This window comes from Apodemus sylvaticus, chromosome 7, assembly GCF_947179515.1.
Source record: "Apodemus sylvaticus chromosome 7, mApoSyl1.1, whole genome shotgun sequence".
Taxonomy (NCBI): domain Eukaryota; kingdom Metazoa; phylum Chordata; class Mammalia; order Rodentia; family Muridae; genus Apodemus; species Apodemus sylvaticus.
In genome coordinates this window covers 13,975,313-13,995,300 of record NC_067478.1, presented here as the reverse complement: position 1 = coordinate 13,995,300, position 19,988 = coordinate 13,975,313, and the positions used below count along the sequence as shown (strand labels likewise).

The 19,988-nt window shown below is 39.2% G+C and overlaps 1 protein-coding gene across 8 annotated transcripts in view; it reads left to right on the top strand.

Annotated features, from left to right (window-relative positions):
* The window catches only part of Map4 (microtubule associated protein 4), a 142,285-nt gene that overhangs the window by 44,041 nt on the left and 78,256 nt on the right, over positions 1–19,988 (top strand). For all 8 annotated transcript variants that reach the window (XM_052187163.1, XM_052187161.1, XM_052187162.1 and 5 more), the window contains exon 3: positions 14,043–14,111. In XM_052187163.1, the coding sequence (XP_052043123.1) occupies positions 14,043–14,111 (69 nt within the window). The remainder of the gene's footprint in view (positions 1–14,042; positions 14,112–19,988) is intronic.

Sequence of the window (19,988 nt, the reverse complement as noted above, 5' to 3'; positions counted from 1 at the left end):
TTCTCTGTGTAGTCCTGACTGTCCTGGAATAGAACTTTTCTCTTTTTTCCTCTACTTTGTGTGGGTTCTTCTCTTGTCTCCTAACAATCTCAGCTCAGCTTCTCCTGGCTCAACTGGCACCTTCTCAGTCATCACCTTTCCCCCTTTTCGACTTTGCTCTTCTGCCACCTGGACTGTACTCTCTGACACTATTCTTCTCTGACCCTTCTCCAATACTCTTATCCCTCTCTCAGACTCTGCTGGCTCCCCCACCCACCCACCCACCCAGACAGGGTTTCTCTGTGTAGCCCTGGCTGTCCTGGAGCTCACTCTGTAGACCAGGCTGGCCTTGAACTCAGAAATCCACCTGCCTCTGCCTCCCAGAGTGCTGGGATTACAGGCTTGTGCCACTTTGGCTTTTTAAATTTTTAATTTTATTTTATGTATGTAAGTACACTGTAGCTGTCTTCAGACACACCAGAAGAGCATCAGATCCCATTACAGATCTCAGTTGTGAATTGATCTCAGGACCTCTGGAAGAACAGTCAGTGTTCTTAACTGCTGAGCCATTTCTCCAGCCCTACCCCTTGCCTTTTTATATCCTCTTTTATGAAGGTCTAATGGCTAAACATTCCCAAAGAGTTAGTTGACTGGCCATTTGGTATTCTTTAAAGGGCCAGGCACACAAAATGAATCAATCACACTACATTTCCTCTAAGTTGTTTTTGCTACTATATATTACAGTCTTGAAGCTTCCCTGGCTGTTTCTTGTAGCCATGCTACTGTTGTGATCTTTTTGCTTCTCCGTTCTTTCCAGTGTGTTTTCCAGGGTTTTTAAGTGTCTAATGTGATCTTTCTGTTGATCTCTCAGGAGTATATCCACAGCTGAGATAAAAACCTAATAGTGATGCTTTTCTTTCTTGCAACCCAGGGGATACTTGAACCTTTTATACTCCTGGACATCTTGTTTCTGGAGATCCTTCTCAAAGTCTCTCAATCTCTCTGCCCTAAGTTCTGTGAACATTTGGCTTGTAGTTCTGACTTGAGTATGCAGGATGTGTTATTCATCAATTCATTAAAGTTCTGCACATAGGCCTACATGTGGCTCTACATTGTAGATGTCCTCTGTATTGCAGGAGACCATTGTGGTTAGGTATTGAAGGTCTCTTAGCCAGACTTTTTTTTGGGGGGGGGGGGCTATCAGGCAAAGGCAGTCCTGGTTAGGCTATCTTTTCAGAAGATCTGCTGCTGAACTCTGAGCTTTATTTGTTTTGATGGTATCCACAGCTTTTTGTTTCCTATGGAAATATAAATCTATTTCCCCAATGCAAGACATTCTCAACTCCATTCTGATGTTGACACATCCTTATAGTATGTAGGCTGATTTAATTCCACATTTTTTTTTTTTTTTAAATAACCCAGTGTCTCTCAGCTGCTGTTGTTCCTTATTAACATTCAGGAAATTAAAACAGTACTATTTAGTCTATCCCAGATGGTCTTTATTCTTTCTTTTTGTTTTATAAGCATTTATTATTAAGGTACAATTAGATCTTAATATAATGTCTGTCCTATATGATTGTGTTGTATACCTGTAACATACTTTATATTATAATTTGCAAAGAATTGCATCATCTTACTGGAGACATATGTGGGGGTATTGTCAGTCTTAATTTGTACAGGGATTTCCATAATAGTGATTTCCAGTAAATGTATAATTACAGAATCAGCATTTTTTTAAAAATTTATTTATTCTACGTACATGAATACATTGTGGTTCTCACAGTGTACATACCAGAGGAGGATATCAGATCATCTTATAGACGATTGTAAGCCACCATGTGATTGCTGGGAATTGAACTCAGGACCTCTGGAAGAAGAGCCAGTGCTCTTAACCACTGAACCTTCTCTCCAGCCCCAGAATCAACATTTTCAAAATTCATAGCCATTGCATATTGAAACCCTAAATATAATCAGTGGTATGGTGTGCAAATTTTAGTTTTTTAAATTCTGAGACACACCCATTGTGGGTTCTGAGGCACCTCAATGTGGCCTAGTAGGTGGTAAGCAAAGCCTCTAAACTAGCTGTTCTAGTAGTACAAGTGCCCTTGTCCACTGACATACTGTGCACACAAACAAAATAGAGGATCCTAGCAAACTAGTGGAACCTCAAAACAGGGCAATGGATGCTTCAATCCTACCACCCATCTTTATGGAAGTCCGCTTGGTTGCTGGCAGCCTGGCACCTCCCCATAGTGCCAGTGAGATGTTTGGCTATTCCAGAGCTTGTGTCAATTCTCCATTGGTTCAAAGACCATATTAAAACTCTTGCTGCTGTGCAGCACAGTAGATCTGCACCTCAATGATTGTCTCTTGAGTCTGTTTCCTGGATTTGAGACTCTGCCTCTCTCACCCCATCTTGTACCCCAGTTTCCACAATCCCTTTGCCAGATTTCTTTTGTTGCCTTTAGGGTTACTTCCAGTAGGTAATGGAGTTTGATTATTGTTATAGGATATTTGATCACATTGTGAACCCCACGATTGTGAACTGGAAAAACCTTGTTATGGTGTGACTCAGCCCCAGCACACATATACCTACCTTCCTTTTTTCCTTCCTCCCTTTCCTCCTTCCCCCCTACCCCTTTTTCTTCTCCCTCTCTCATTCCTCCCTTTCCTTCCTTCCTCCTTACACACATCTTTAACCCAAGAGCTAAAACAAAGTCAACCCTAGGTTAAGATGGGGAGCAAGCAACCAGTTAGTTGACAGGGAGTGAACAAAAGTAAACAGAAAGGAAAGACATTGAGTTGGGATGTTTTTAAGGTAGATGTAAGGACTTTTCCTTACAACTAAAAGGACTTTTTCCTTCTGGAATTTTGTTTAAGACAAAAATAAGGGATATAGGAATAAAGGGGAAAAGGTAGATAATCAAGTCTACTCTTACAGTTCTTTGTATATTGATACAAAAATAAGGGTATATTTTAGTTACAACATACTATGTATCAACTCCTTTTAAGATATTATATCTTTGTAATTCTTAAAAATGCAGTGTAAAGTTCTTGTCCTTTTGAAAGCTTCCATTACAAGTTGCTTAGGATAATTAAGATATGCAAATTAATAGTCAGTTAAACTTGTAGTTTTTTTAGTTATTAGTTTAGATAATCATGGATGTTAATCAGATAGTAAATAAAGACAAGCAACACTTGCCTATTCAAATATACTGAGATAGTTAGATGGCATTTAAAGATTAAGTTTAAGAAAACTTTTTTGACAATGAGACATGTCAGATTCTGGCAGCACCCACTACAACTTCAAAGAAGATGAGCATTGAAGAACATCCTTTGTGGAGTTTGCTTCAAATGTGGTAAGCTGCCACTGTGCCCTTGCTTCAAACTGCTGACAGTATGCTGTCCAAGTTGAGGATAAGCAGGACACAAAGAAAGTGAAATCTTTCACTGCCAAATCTGCCAGGACAAGGTAGAGAAGTCCTTTATGATTCCTGCTTCACAGAAATATTGGTTAGGTATTCTGCGCCAGTAGGCCAAATAAATGGAAGTTCCAAAGTTGCGAGGAAATTTGAGTGACTGTACAGGGGGCTCGCAGTATCTGTAGTTGTGGAAGCTGCTTACTCTGCACTTCCTGTTTATGCATGTACTATTTAGACTTCTCATTCTCTGATGGGGTTGAAGAATAGATAGTTATAGTCTCATAGTTAAAATTAAGTCGTTTAGGATTTAAGAATTTTTTTTTTCCGAGACAGGGTTTCTCTGTATAGCCCTAGTTGTCCTGGAACCCACTCTGTAGACCAGGCTGTCCTGGAACTCACTCTGTAGACCAGGCTGGCCTTGAACTCAGAAATCTGCCTGCCTCTGCCTGCCAAGTGCTGGGATTAAAGGTGTGTACCACCACTGCCCAGCTAGAAAATATTTTAAGGTCTAAAAAGATGTTTTTATGTTGATAAATGCAAGTTATGATAGAAAATAATTTAGGTATAGAACTTTTGATTTACTAAGATAGGATATATACTAGAGTACTTTCTCCAAGTTTGCCAAATACAAATGGACTGGGTATTGTAAATGTAATTCATACCAGATAGTATATAGTTTATTGGTGCTAGAGTTTTTTATTTAGACTAAAAGGGGGAGGGAGATGTTGCAAGATATTTGAACACATTGTGAACCTCAAGATTGTAAACTGGGAAAACCTTGTTGTGGTGTGGCTTAGCCCTAGCACACACCTTTAATCCAAGAGCTTTCTGGTATTTGTAAACATGTATTTGTGGTATGGCTCAGCCCTAATTTAATTTGAGAGCTAAACAAAGTCAACAAAGTGAACACTAGGTCAGGATGCAGAGCAAGCAACCAGCTGATGCGAGTGAACATAAGTAAACAGAAAGGAAGGCATTTAAGACAGCATGGAGGAGGAGGAGAAGGCCTTTTCTTCTAGGATGTCATCTGTGGAGCAGGAACATCAGCGGGGTGCTTTCCTTGCTTCTTTCTCTAAGCTAGCAGGCTTTCTCCATAGCATTGGCTCCTGAATCTTCATTGGTATAATCGAATGGCTGGGATTTTTGTTTTAAAAACCACAGGTTATACAAAGAACAAGTAGGACATTTTCTTATAATTTTCTTGGCTTGTTTCCAGGTGAGCAGTATATATATTTTTAAACCTTTACAGTTAGCATGATGTTTTTCATGAAACATTGAGGCTTCTAATATGTTTCCTTTTAAATTAATAATTGGTTTATTTCTTCATTTCCTTGTACTAATGAGCCAGGCAAGCCTCTATAAGACCAAATATGGGTGATCTATAATGGATAGTTTCTGATTGCCTGTTGTAGTTGCATATATCACAAGTTTAATTCTGAATTATCTGGAATAAATCCAAGAGTATCTATATACAAAACAACTCTTTCTGCATACTGAGAGTCAGTAATTATATTAAGAGGTTCCAAAAAATCTAATAATGCCATAAGAATTGCATACAGCTCTGAATTGATGCATATGGGCTTTGAATTACTTTATTTTCTCTGATTTATATAAGCAGCCATTCCCAACTCATTTGCATCAGTATAAAATGTAGGCACTTCAGAAATTAGTATTCCTTTTACAATATGTGGGAGAACCCAATTAGTTCTTTTTATAAACTGAAGACTCTTGTTTTTAAGATTTGCTGTTGCTACAAGCTATTTGCCAGTCTTCATTGATTACCCATAGTGAAGTAGTCTCAGTAGTATATGGCACTAGGATTTCTGCTTGGTCTATTCCAGACAATTGACATAGTCTTAGTCTACCTTTTATAATTAAATCAGAAACCTTTTCTATGTACGTTTTAATTTTTTACTTTGTGTACTAAGAAGATCCATTCTAAAATGCTATCTTCTCTTTGCATAATGAGCCCAGTAGGAGAATGAATCAAAGGCAAAATAACCAAAATACAGTCCAATTTGTGACCTATATGATACACATATGCATCCTGTAGTCTCTGTGTGTGTGTGTGTGTGTGTGTGTGTGTGTGTGTGTGTGTGTGTGTTTTGAGACAGGGTTTCTCTGTGTAACCCTGGCTGTCCTGGAACTCACTCTGAAGACCAGGCTGTCCTCGAACACAGAAATCCGCCTGCCTCTGCCTCCCAAGTGCTGGGATTACAGGCAAGCGCCACCACGCCCGGCTTGTAGTCTACTATAGTTAACTTTCTCTGTTCTCTTTGCTACCTGTCTTGTACTAAGTCTGAATCTCCTTAACATTTGAAACAAATTACTTAACTCTTTAGTAGTTCATCCAGTGGTGGATTGTAGTCAATTAGTAGCTCACATTAAATTTTGAAAATCATTGAGTTTGAAACTGATATGTATTTTCTGTGGTTGAAATTTATTTTATTTTATTGGATTTATTGTACAACTCAGATAGGGGATAGAATCTCTATTCTGCTGTTTTCAGAAGCAATCTGCAAACCCCAGCAAGGTGAAATTCTTTTTGTTTCAATAAACATTTTCTCTAAAGTATCTGCATCAGAATCAGCTGACAAAATATCTATATAATGATAAATAATAGAGGAAATTGCCTATGAATTATTTCTAGTGGTTGTTGCGTAAAATAGAGTATTATTTAACATTCCTTGTGGAAGAACTTTCCACTGACACCTTTTTTGTACAGGTTATACATTACTATCCACAGGCACTGTGAAGCCAATTTTTTCCTTATCTTTTCTCTTGCAAGGGGGTAGTAAAACAACAACAACAACAACAAAAAGTCTTTTAAATCAATTACTATGCCTTAGGTAAAGGAACTCCAGGCTGTAACAGACCCATTGGTTGGATTATTCTAGTCAGGGCTCTCTAATATGTTAACATTCTCATTTCCCTGATTTCTTTTTTATAACAAACACGGGGAAATTCCATGGGCTTACAGACTGTTGTATATGTTGAGCCTCCAGGAGCATTAACTAAGCATCTTTAGTTAAAGGCCACTCCTCTGCTCACACAGGCTTCTTATTCTTAGTCAACCATGTTAAGGGGAGGGCTGTTTAGGTATAATTTCAGCAGCCTCCCCCCTTCCCTACCCCCTATATAAATTTGGAAACTCAGTCCCTGTTGTGTCCTATTTTGGGACAGTCTGTACAGTCTGTAATTTTGTAGCTGACTGGAATGTACACCAGAATGTATTTTCAGAATCCTGTAGAATTCCTATTGGCAATAACTTACCAATAAGAGTTGACTATGGGCTGGGGAGATGGCTCAGTGGTTAAGAGCACTTAACTGGTCTTCCAGAGGTCCTGAGTTTAATTCCTAGCAACCACATGGTGGCTCGCAACCATCTGTAATGGGATCAAGTGTTCTCTTCTGGTGTGTCTGAAGACAGCTATAGTGTACTCATATACATAAAATAAATATTTTTAACGAGTTGACTATGACCATGTACGGTCTGTAACCTCCAGTGGATGTGAACAATATGAACCAAACCTGAAATTCAGATTTTATTTGTTGAAGTCACAATTTGACATCATCTCTAAGTTTGACAACAGAGTTTCTGGTAGACTTCTTTAATCAGGAAACATGATTGGTTACGACATAAAGCATCAGAATCACATTATTGCTCTGAGAAGTACTCTTAGAAACAGATAATGTTATCAGGAAGATAATCATTAGTGGAAATAGTTATCCAAATAACATTTCATATGATTAAATACAACGTCTGAGAAACACATAAATTATTTATGTGACCAAAGATCCTGCAGGTGACCAAAATGAACACTTTGTTGTCAAAGCCAGTTGAAGATCTGGTCCTCAGGGTTACTTGGTTTGGGAGGAACTTTCAACACCTGTTATCTCTGTTTCCAGTCATTCCAGTTGTATGAAGATAAATGAAAGGCCTTGTACGTATGGGGAATTTTTTTTCTTTGTTGACCCTCTTCTTTGCTGACTGGACACTGAGAGTCCACTAGGTGGCATTTCCATGGCCTTCCTGATTAACAGAAAAGATGACTTTCTATGACTACAGGACATTTCATTTAGAGATGCCCAAAGAATCCCTGAGACTTAATATATAATATTTGGGTGAAGCCTAAATAGATACTTTTTAAAAAAAAAAAAAAAAGCAGACTTGTATTAAACACATGAAGCCCACTACAGCTAGAATCTGTATCCATCCTGTAGCATTTGACAAGATCTGGAAATCCCATATGTAAAAGAAAATGTAGACATGGAAATTTTAGGGAACTTTACCTCTCATTTACAGAGTTTACTTTGATTGAAAGATTTGTATGATGATGAAGAGTTTATCTTGGGAGTCACTTTTCATTAGTCCCTAGAAAATATTTAGCCCATGCACTGGTTGAGAAATAGACAAAGAGATCTCTTCCTAAGCACCCGAGGGTCTGACTTACTCCAGGTGTCTAGGAGGCCAGCTAGTAGGGAAGTTGAAGGTTTCTCTGATTTTGACCCCACCTTGATGAGTCAGTGGCTCTCAATTCTGAGATGAGGACCTGAAATGAAACCTTTAGAAGTCCAGGATGAGCCCTCAAAATGATAGTCTGTGGTGGTCTTGTCTTCGTTCTTTTTTTTTCTGACAGTTAACAGAATTAAGAGACATCAAGGTGTGGGGGGTAGTGCCAGACTGTAAACGAAGATTAAAGAATAACTTTTTTTTAAAAAAGGAATTAAGAGAAAGGAAATATCTGAAGGGCAACAGGTAGCAGTGGAGGAAACCCTCAAGCCCCAAGGTCAGCTGCAGGCTGTCAGCCTTGCTTAGCAAGCACATTTACCTCTGAGCCATCCAGCTGTCTCCCATATTCTATTTTTGTAGGTACTTTAATCTTGAAAACTTACTTAAGTGGCCAAGAATGTGGTAAAAGAGTTATTATGATATGATCTCAATAATTTGAATTATATGCTAAGGAAACTTTTCAAAAATTATTCTTGTTTTCTAGAAGTTGACAACTTCTTTTTTAATTCTTTTAATCCTGATATAAATAATTGGAAACCTAAATTTCAAAAGGATTTGTTAGTCATTAGTAATTCACTGTGTTTAGGCCATGCTTTTGTTTAATTTTGTTTGCTTTCCTGCTTGCACATAAGTTACCCATAATAATAACTCCAAGACTTCTTACATATGAATAAATGCCTAGGTCAAAAGCCTTGGATTGTTTCCTGACTAGCTCATAATTTAATCATCCTGTTATTCTAGTCTAAGTTTTGCCACCTAGTTGGTTACCTTGTTCTCAGATCATGAGACCATCCTCCCCCAGAGTTTGGGGGCTAATCGCCTTTGCACCTGTCTCTATTCCTAGAAATCCTCTCTATATACTAAAACTTCCACCTCCCTATTTGCTGCCTAAGCTAATAGGCCTACAGCATTTTATTGACAGGTGATGCTACTGATTCTCTCTACATTTTTGTTTCCTAGTTGCTTGATTAATTATCTTGTCTCTCTGAGGGAAGTAGGTCTTATTTGTTCTGGGAGCGTAGCTCAGATTGCTCACCTAGCTGTATGTCTATATGGTTTAACTAGGTGGTACTGGTTCTCTCTGATTGTTGTCTTTTCCTTGACTTTTTATTAGATGACTTGTTTGAGAGATGCTGTGATGGATAGCTAGCTGTTTCTATGCCTGCCTTTGGCAGGTATGTGTTGGCTTTACCACAGAGTGTCTGTGGACAATCCCTTGGGCATGACTCCTGGATATCAGTATCACTGGTGAGATAGAACCTTGTTCCAGCATGATGTCCAGTGTGTACTTTGATTTGGGAGCTGACAGGAGGCTGACTGTACTATAGTATAGAGTGAAGGTTGGATATGTGGTGAGGGACCAAATTTTGCAACTTTGCTATTCATTCAAGGTACTAATCATCTAACCACATCTAGCCTGTGGTTTCTTTGTGTGTTTGTTTATTTTCAATGACTGCATATTGTCATGATTTCTAGATCACTGGAAGCTATTATTTTTTAAGATTTATATTTAATTATGTGTATATGTGGGGTGTTTTGTTTGTTTGTTTGTTTGCATTTGTATAGATGAGTGCAGGTATCTATCCACAGAGGTGAAATGGAGTTACAGGCAGTTGTCTGCCCACTGTATGGGAGCTGGCAACTAAACTCTGGTCTACTGGAAGAGCAGTATGGTATTCTTTGACCCATTTCTTCAGCCCTAAGGCTGTCTTTGTTAATTTCTAGATTCCTGATTACTTTTTAATGTCTTGCTTCCATGGAGTTGACTTTGAATTCTCAGCCCTCTTTCCTCACTCAAGTGTAGAGATGACATTAGGTAGGTACCACCCTACCCAGCTTTGCAGACTCCTTCTCCCCAAGGCAGTTTTTCTCTGCTGCTATCCTGGAAATGCCTCTGCATATCAGGCTGGCCTGAATTCACAGAGCTCTGCCTGCTTCTGTCTCTGGTGTGCTGGGATTAAAGGCATGTGTCACCACCTTTTTAAAAAAGATTTATTTAATTTTACTTTTATGTGCATGAGTATTGCTTGCACATGTCTTTTTCCCAAGCTCCTGTAGAGATTAGTATAGGACATTAGACCAATGAAGCATTTATCCAGCCCTCTCCTGTTTCTAAATCTTCTTGTTGAAGTTTGGTCTTTTGCTATGTTAAATACTGTTTGCAACCAGAGACTGCATGTAGATCCAGGTTTATGGATCCAAAGTTTAAGGAGATCCACCTTCCTTCCCCACTCCCAAGTTATCACTGATTGGTGGATAAAGATGTCAACAGCCAATAGCTGGGCAGAGGAGTTTAGGGTTTCTGGGCTTGGAATTGGAGGAGAACCTAGAACAGAAAAGAAGGTGGGGAGAGGAGAAGACACCATGGGTTTGGAATGAAGAAAGTCTGGCCTTGAGGGTTGGCCAATTGGAGTTAAGAGCAGCCCTGATGAAACATAGTAACTAATAACTCAAGGTTACTGATAGGAAATCTATTTTAATAGCATAGAGGGTAGATATCTGTACAGTATTAGTGCTAATAAAGGCTTTTTATAGATGTAAGGGTCTTCTATGTGTTTTATCAGAAACTGAATTATCAAAGGCGAGGTAGAAGCCCTAGGTTGAAATTAAATATTTTCTATAACATTCTGGTGCCCAATATGGTTTTTTATTGAAGTTAGGCCCTGGTTCTTCCTCCCAGCCCCATGCCCCCAGAAATAAGACTCAGATTTAAATATATTTACAAATACCTTGGTCATATAGCTAGGCTCTTCTCTGACAGATATAACTTAAAATACCCCATTTATTCCAGCCTACATTCTGCCATGTGGCTGGTTACCTGTGCTCGGGTACCATGTGTCCCATCTCGTCACATCTTACAGATGAATCTTCTACCTGGCTCTATCCAGAATTCTTTCTTTTCCAAGATGTCCCACCTTCTATTTCCTGCCTAAGCCATAGGCTGTAGGCTTTTTACGTGACAGGTGATGCATCCATAAAATACACAAGTTGTTCTCTTTAACCTCACGTACATTCTTTAATGTGCTTATCTGAGAGAGGATTTTGTTAAAAGTCTTTCTGTGTCTATCCTGTGTCCTATTCTTCCTCTTAATATTTGCTAGTGGTGTTACTTTCATATTTTCTGATTACTTTAGAGTGGGAAGGAAGAGAGGAAGGAATGGAGGATGAGAACAGAAAGACAGTGGACAATTTAAACTGTCCTAATTCTTCCCAATTTTAGCATTCTCGGAAGGATCCCATCTTTGATAATGGCAGAAAGTGCAGAGACATCTGAATGACCGACTGTCCCCTTGAAACTCATTTCCTTCAAGCCTTTTTTGTCTCTGCTCAATCCAGACTATTTGGAAGTTTTATTTCAATCATTTAAAATGAGATTTTCTGTTTTTCTACCCTTTAGTCACAGTACCAGATTATAAAATAGTTTCACCACTTTCATGGCCAAAAAACCCCCCTAATTTTTGTAAAATTTCCATTTTAAATAATTTACATTTTAAAACAGAACAGATTTTTAAAAAATATGTACTCTTTCTTAAGCTAGGGATGATGAATCTTAAGTGCTCATGGTTTGAGGAAAGGGGCCTTATGCCAAGTGTGGGGTGGAGCGTATCCGGATCCCTCTGGAAAAGGACAGTACATTCTGTGAAGGATGTGCAGGGCACATGTTATGTATGCATATTTAATGGAACTTGTCTTTTCACCCTTTCATCTCTTTTTTTTTTTTTTCTAATTTCTACTCTGATGTACCTTGCCTCTCTTTGCTCCTCTGAGGTAACAGGTCATTCTTTTCAATTAAAATCTTTATCAAAAGCCGGCAGTGGTGGTGCACGCCTGTAATCCCAGCACTTGGGAAGCAGAGGCAGGCAGATTTCTGAGTTCAAGGCCAGCCTGGTCTACACAGAGAAACCCTGTCTTGAAAAAACCAAATCCAAAAAAAAAAAAAAAAATCTTTATCAAAGATTTCTGCTCTAGACATGGGAAATCTTGACTGTAGTTTCTTTTTTTTTTTTTTAACCTTCCAAAGGAAAAGCCTGTGTTTGTATTTTAATAGTGTAGCTTCTTGATTTTTTTCTTTGAAGAGTAGTATCTATGAAAAAAATACCTCTGAAGATTTCTTTCTTTCTTTTTTTTTTCTCGGTGTAGCCCTGGCTGTCCTGGAACTCACTCTGTAGACCAGGCTGGCATCGAACTCAGAAATCCACCTGTCTCTGCCTCCCAAGTGCTGGGATTAAAGGCGTGCACCACCACTGCTCAACAGATTTTCCCTTTCTTAGTATTAGTGTGTAACCAGGGAGATGGGTGAGGGTGTCTGTCTTAGTCACGGTTTCTATTCCTGCACAAAACATCATGACCAAGATGCAAGTTGGGGTGGAAAGGGTTTATTCAGCATACACTTCCACATTGCTGTTCATCACTAAAGGAAGTCAAGACTGGAACTCAAGCAGGTCAGGAAGCAGGAGCTAATGCAGAGGTCATGGAGGGATGCTTCTTATTGGCTTGCTTGCCCTGGTGTGCTCAGCTTGCTCTCTTATAGGACCCAAGCTTCTAAGAGCAAAGCCCAGAGATGTCAAGTCCCACAATGCCCCCTACCATCACTAATTGAGAAAATGCCTTACATACAGCTGGATTTCATGGAGGTATTTCTTCACCTGAAGCTCCTTTCTCTGTGATAACTCCAGCTTGTGTCAAGTTGACACACAAAAACAACCAGTACAGTATCCAAAACTGGTCATGAGTGAAAAGTCCAATTCTCTGTAGCCTCCAAGACTGTGAAAGACCCTGCTCAGAAAGAAAATCATTTGTTACCAAGCTTATATGATGTCTGAATACCTTGACTTAAATACCCATGGAAAAGAACAGAATAGAAAGCCCAGGGTTAGAATAAATTTTTTAAGCCACTAAGAGCAAAGCACTAAAAGTGCAAAACTCTTGAGTTTGACATACATATGCACGCACACATTCTGAAAAAAACAAAACAACCCACTACTAACAGAATAGAAAGTCCAGAAAAAGACCAACATTAAACATTTGTCAATTGATTTTCCACAAAGTCCCACATTCACATCAGGAATTCAATAAGGTAAAGATAGTCTTTTCAGCAAAGAATACTCAACAGTTAGGTAACCATTTACAAAAATCACAAAACCTTGACCTACTTTTTATTTGATTTTCAGAGGCAGGGTCGCATGTAGCCCAGATTGGCCTCAAAGAAGATCATGAACTTAATAATTCTCCTCTCTCACATTCTAAGTGCACCACCATACCCTTTTTTATCCATACTTCATATATATTTATACAAACAAGCTATTGGCCGAACTGGGCTATAAGGACCCTGTTTTGAGACCACTCCCACCCCCACCCCCCCCAATCTCACAACAGAATAGAACAGAGGACTCCTGGTAGTTGATGTATATAGTCTTTTTGTCCAGGAACAATAATGGTGTTGTAAAGCTTCTACTGGAGGAGTGCCCTAAGTCCCCGATCATTTCAGGTGAAAGAAACATGCTTATTTAACCTGAGGTACTTTGTAGTTGTTTTTTAAAAACTAGAATCTGTTAGTAATCTTTGACAATTTATAGAGCAAAACCACTTAGCACTGGGGTAGTGGTGGTGCACACCTTTGATTATGAGGCAGGGAGATCTCTTAGTCAGAGAGTGAGTTCTAGGATAGCCAGGTGCCAGGTCTACACATAGAAACGCTGTCTTCAATCCCTAATCCCCTAAACAAACAAACAATACCACTTAGGACTTTTTCAGGGTGAAAAGATGTCTCTGTGGCTAAGAGCTGCTGTTCTAGTTTAGTCCTGGGTTTGGTTTTCAGTATTCACATCTGGTGGCTTCATACATATCCATTGGCTTCTGGAGATCCATCTCCCTTCTTGGGCAACACAAACACAAACACACACACACACACACATCCTTCTTATGTAAATAGAATAAATACATCTAAAAAGAGAAAAAGAGAAAAAGAAAGGCTTTTCTTGTGGTGGCTGGAGTTATTGTGTTTGCTTTTATTGAAGATTGACAAAGATGTGCTTTGGACTGCTAATACTACAGAGTAACACACTTTCCATAGTCAGTTTTTTTTTTTTTTTTTTGCAGTTAATAATTATTCTTTGTGATTTTTGCAGGTATCCCATCTTCTAAACCAACACTTCTAGCCAATGGTGATCATGGAATGGAGGGAAATAACACTATAGGTAAGAGGCCTCTAGAATTCCTCAAATGTGAAAGTTTCCATAGTGAACATCTTGATAAGTACCTTTTACGTATTATAAATGAAAGTATATGTTATTTCTGAGAACATAGCTGCTCTTGTTGGTTATGTTTAAACCCATGGCATCTCTTAACAATAGAAAGAGAGAGTTTATTTTCATAGTCCTTAAATGTTTATTAGAGTTGGATGAATCCTTTTTTTTTTTTTTTGGTTTTTTTCGAGACAGGGTTTCTCTGTGTATCCCTGGCTGTCCTGGAACTCACTCTGTAGACCAGGCTGGCCTCCAACTCAGAAATCCAGAAATCTGCCTGCCTCTGCCTCCCAAGCGCTGGGATTAAAGGTGTTTGCCACCACCTACCTAGCAAGTTGGGTAGATCTTGAAAGAACTCTAACAGATATAGAAAAGCTATCACATTGCCATAAGAAAGGCCTTTGTCTGCCCTCTGATAGGCAGGCGCCAACCTGAATATGCTCTGCACTTAGTTTCTTCACAAGTCAATACTTTAAAAAAAATAAAAAAATAATAAAAGAAAGAAACCCACAACCATAAATTAGTTTGTTTTTTGTTTTGTTTTTCATTTTTTCCCTTCTTGTATCTTTCCCCTTAACTTTTGGGATTTGTTTCTGACTTTAACTTCTAGTCCAGACTAAGGCTCTGATGGTCGTTCAGCACCAAGTTCCTTTAGGGTTTTAACTCTTAAACAGCATGAACCCCCCACCCTTCACCCCTGCTGTGTTTATAGTGAGCAAAATTGCCAGAGCCATAGCGGGGAGTTTGTCACATGGGATGTGCTGTGTTATATAATAAGACTTTTCTCAGGGACCTGTGGGAGAGCCATGCATTGTGTTCTGTAAAGAACTGCACTTATCTGCAGTTGTGGTCAGCCTGACCTGCTGACCATTGCAAATGAGTTTGGTTTTTAGTGCTCAAGGAGAGTACATGTTTTTTTGTATCAGAAAACTCTAACTCTGGGGTGCAGCATTTTGATTTATGTCAGTATATTGGAGGCAAGCACAAAATGTACCTGTTTCAATTTTTGTATGCTTGAAGCATGAAAAGCCTTTTCTTGAACCACTATAGAGTTGTTCGCTTCTAAATCTTTTTTTAGAAGCCTTTTTTTAAGCAATGGCAAGTTCCATAAATTATACTATTTATTTATTTATTTATTTATTTATTTATTTATTTATTTATTTATTTATTTATTTCAAGACAGGGTTTCTCTGTGTAGCCCTGGCTTTCCTGGAACTCACTCTGTAGACCAGGCTGGCCTCGAACTCAGAAATCCACCTGCCTCTGCCTCCCAAGTGCATGGGATTAAAGGCATGCACCACCACCGCTGCCCGGCATTATTTCTTTAATTATGTGCTTTAAGTATGTGCTTGCATGAGTATACATGTGTGTGGGAGCCTGAGAAGGCCAGAAGAATGTATTGGATCCCTTGGAGGTGAAGTTACAGTTGGTTGTGAGCCACCACATGGGTGTTGGGAACAGAACTCAGGTCCTCTGCAACAGCCAAAGGTACTCTTAACTGATGAGGCATTTCTCCAGATCTGACACAGTATTTCACAGTATTTTCTTTTTTTTTTTTTTTTTTTTTTTTTGGTTTTGTTTTTTTTTTTGTTTTTTGGATTTGGTTTTTTCAAGACAGGGTTTCTCTGTATAGCCCTGGCTGTCCTGGAACTCACTTGGTAGACCAGGCTGACCTCGAACTCAGAAATCCGCCTGCCTCTGCCTCCCAGAGTGCTGGGATTACAGGCGTGCGCCCCCACCAACCGGCCGACACAGTATTTTCTAACCATAGGAAATATTGTAAGATAGATTTAGTGGCCTGGGTCTATCCCATATACTTGGTAGGCAGAGGCACAAGGGTAAGGCACAAGTTTTGAGGCTTCTCTATAGAATGAGTTTTGGGGCCAGCTTTGGCAATTTATTAAAACTTTATTTCACAGTAAAAGACCCACAGATGTAGTTTAGTGATAATTACTTGATTAACATGAGGTCTTAGGTTCAACTTCCAGAACTACTCTCTAAAAGTAATTGGTATTTACCTCAAAGTAATTGAAATCCAGGTTCTATTTTTTTGTAAATCTAAGTTCTTTTTGGCTATTTTGAGACAGGGTTTCTCTGTGTAGCCTTGGCTGTCCTGGAACTCAATCTGTAGACCAGGCTGGCCTTGAACTCAGAAATCCAGAAGTCCGCCTGCCTCTGTCTCCCAAGAGCTGGGATTAAAGCTGTGCACCACTACTGACAGGCCCGTAAATCTAAGTTGTACTCCATAAAATTAACTTTGTTACTAGCAATTCATAAATACTGTATTCGGAAAATTGTAAACAAGTACAAGGGTAATGTTATTAACATTTGTATTTTCATGTATTATTACTACTGCTGTGGAAGGAAAGATATGATTTGCAAAATAGTTCTTTGCTTAAAGACATCTATAATCCCATACTTGGCAGGCAGTTTGAGGTAGGCTAGTTTGGACTATATAACTAGTCCCTTTCCCAGAAAATTAAGCCAGGACTGAAGAGACAGCTCAGTGGTTAAGAGCTGTATTACCTTGCAGGGCTCTGGCTTTAATTTCCAGCAGGGTATTGTTGGATAGGTAACAACCAGGGAATCTTCCTCTGGACTCAAGGTACATCTACCTGCACACACACACACACAATTAAAAACAAAGCAAAGAGCAAAAAAGTATATTAAGTTAGGCTGGAGTTAGTGCTGGAAAAAGGAAGGGTTGGAAGAGAGCCCTCTGAATAGCTTTGTGGAACAAGTGGGTATTGTTTTACACAGGAAGGGAGCATCTGTCAAATCTAGGCTAGACTGCTCCAATAGGATTTTAAGCCTGACGAGAAAAAGACGTTTCTCGTTTAATGGGTTTTTGTTGTTGTTGTAGTTGTTGTTGTTGTTTTAAACTGTGTGTGTTGAGGTGTGAGGAGATAGTTGGGGCCGCTTTGTCAGGCAGCTGTAAATCACCTGCTGTGGGTGCTGGCAGTTAGATGCTGCTCTGGAAATGCAGGAAGAGCCCTTAGCTACTGAGTCATTCTCTAGCCCTGAGACTTAGTATTTGATAAATTCTTAATAATACAGTGGGTGGGGCAGGGCTGTGCAGCCAACACACACACACACACACACACACACACACACACACACACAGTCTTGAAACATCAAGAGTTTCCCCATGACAGAGGGAATCCCATCTCTTTAGTTAGTGACTTGCCCATTGGCACCATAAGAGCCAGTCTTTCTGCTTTGGAATGACTTTCCTACCTTAGGTGAAACTCAGTGTTCACATCTGAAATATTTGGGTTTTGAGGTTGGCCTCTTTAATAATTATTTTTAAAAACAGGTGTTTTATGAGTATACAGATTGCATTGGAGGAGGGAAAAATAGAGTATGCATGTTCGGGGGAGCATGTTATGACTTGCTTCTCATTTGGCCATCACTAATTAGAGCATCTGGCTCAGTGCTCTAATTAAAAACTCCCCTCTCAGTTTTCCTCAAAGTTGTCTGTAGAGCTGAGAGAAGAGCAGCCCCACTAATCGCATAGTGGAGTTTATGTGAGCATCTTGCTGTATTGAACTTGCTGTTTACTAATGACCTGTGCTTTTCCACCCTCTCCTTCCCCTTCCTGTTTCTTCTTCCCTTTCTATTTTTCTCCTCCTAGAAGACTAGAGTGTCTCTCAACACTGGGGCTGCTGCAACACCAGACCAGTGATCTTTCCTAAGCACCGTTACACTTCTAAAACCTTCAGCATTTTGCAGCTTTGCTTTTCCTTCCTGGACACCATGTAGAAGAAGCTGAGGGTAGTTCTTCGGGGCCTATTTCTGCTGATGCCTGAGCAAGCCACCTGCCTCTTGTGTTCTGCAGGGCTTGATGGAACCTCCTTTCCCTTTGTGAGCACAATGTGCAAAATGAACTCTTTTACTATTTTTATAAAGGTCATCAACTGTTTCTTTTCATTGTTTTCTTTTGAATTCATTTTATCATTTTTATATTTTTTGTTGGCCTTGTCCTTTTTTGCATATTCAATGTAAATCAGCATACTGTAAAAACTAAATGAGAATGTGTGCTTTCATAAAGGGGTGAGGCCACCGAGCTGCAGTGAATCTCCCTCTCCCGCCCCTCCCGTTTGCCCTCTGTGAGCTTGCTTTTAGTGAAGGTTAGGCTTTCATGCTACCAGTGTTTCTCTCCACCTTACTAAAATCTGAAATTAATGTTTTAGAATTGAAAAATTATTTATCTGAATGAAATTGTAACTTGTGCTGGATGTTGTGAGTAACTTTAGTTAAGCATTCAGAGGCTGACTGATCTCTATGAGTTCCAGCTGGCCAGGGCTACACAGTGACACACAGACTTTTTTCCCCCAGTGTCTTTGCTGTTTGCATGGTGGGTTAATATCATAAACTATATTAACTATTTGTCTTACATTCTTCTGAAAATTTGACAACACAATTACTATGTGTTGATATTTTTAAAATAACTGGTTACATTTTGAACATAATCATAAAGTATCAAAGTAAGAATTGGGAAGGTAAACCTGAACAGAATTGTAATGTCCTTGACACCCACCCCCCACCACCACCCCACCCCCCTACCCCCGCAGTAGTGTAGCAGGCAGTGACAGGATAGAAAACAATTTCTCCTAAACAACAGAGAAGCACTGGCAGCTTAGCAAGCTTCTAGAGCAACCAAGCTGAAGTGGCCTGCATACCCGCCCCCCAGGCACAGACCCTGACCCATAGTCCACATTTTACTGTGTCACTCAGGCTAGCCTTGAAACATACAGGCAGGTGTCACTATGCTTGGCTTCTGGAGAAATTGTCTGATTATTCATGAAGTGTGTTAGGATTAAAGGCAGTTTGAGCTCCTGAGTGCTTTTTTATGCAACATTCCAATAGACTGGGTGGATCACATATGAAATCCTGTACCATGAAATTAGAATTGTTTCATCGATACTTTCTGTTCTTCATTTTTCCAAAGAAATAAGTAAAATTAAAACTATAAAAGCTAGAGTCATTTAGATAAGTACTGGGGAAACTTTGGTTAAGCTTTGGGTTTTTAGGAATAGAGCATACATGCTAGGACATATTTGAGATCTTAGAGGAATTCTGATATAAGAACTAGAGTGTGAAACAAGCTTATTTCTGTCCTTTTGGTTACAGAAGGTATTTCAGCCTCCAAGGTACTGCACATTGGAGATTAAGAGAAACAGCTTACACTACATTTGAGGAAAGTTTCAGAGCATATTGCTTTTGATCTTTTGACCTAAAACTACTTTTGAAACCTGGGTGTAGTGACTTATACCTGAGATTTCAAGACTTCTTTAAGAAGAGTCAAGAATTTTGAGAAGTAGGAAACTAGTCTGAGCTACGTAGTGAGTTTAAGGCTATCCTGAGCTGTGTGAAACCTTGTCTCAGAAATAAACACTCCCCCCCACCCCCCACAGTAAGTACTTTTACAAGGTAAAATCAGAATAACATTACAAGAACATTTAGGAATGTTCTTGCAGTGCCTGCAATTGAAGAAGCACTGACTTCCACTGGAAAGATATCACAAGGCTAGTATCCTTTGCTAAGTGCTCCCTCTGAAGGTCGAGACAGTTGAGGTTTATATAGCTCATCTTCCAAGATGTTCTTTTAATCCCCCACCCCTTTTTATTGGGGTAGTGGAATTGGCCAGGGAACTTTTTAAAAATAATGGTACCATTTGCTTTTTAAAATCATCTTTGGTGTGTTTCTGTTGCTTTTTTTTTTTTTTTAAATTAGTCTCTAAATTTTTTTCTGACAGATAGGTAGAGATGCTAGGGAATAAACACTCAAACTTCATGATCAACATTGATTTATTCCACATTTATTTTC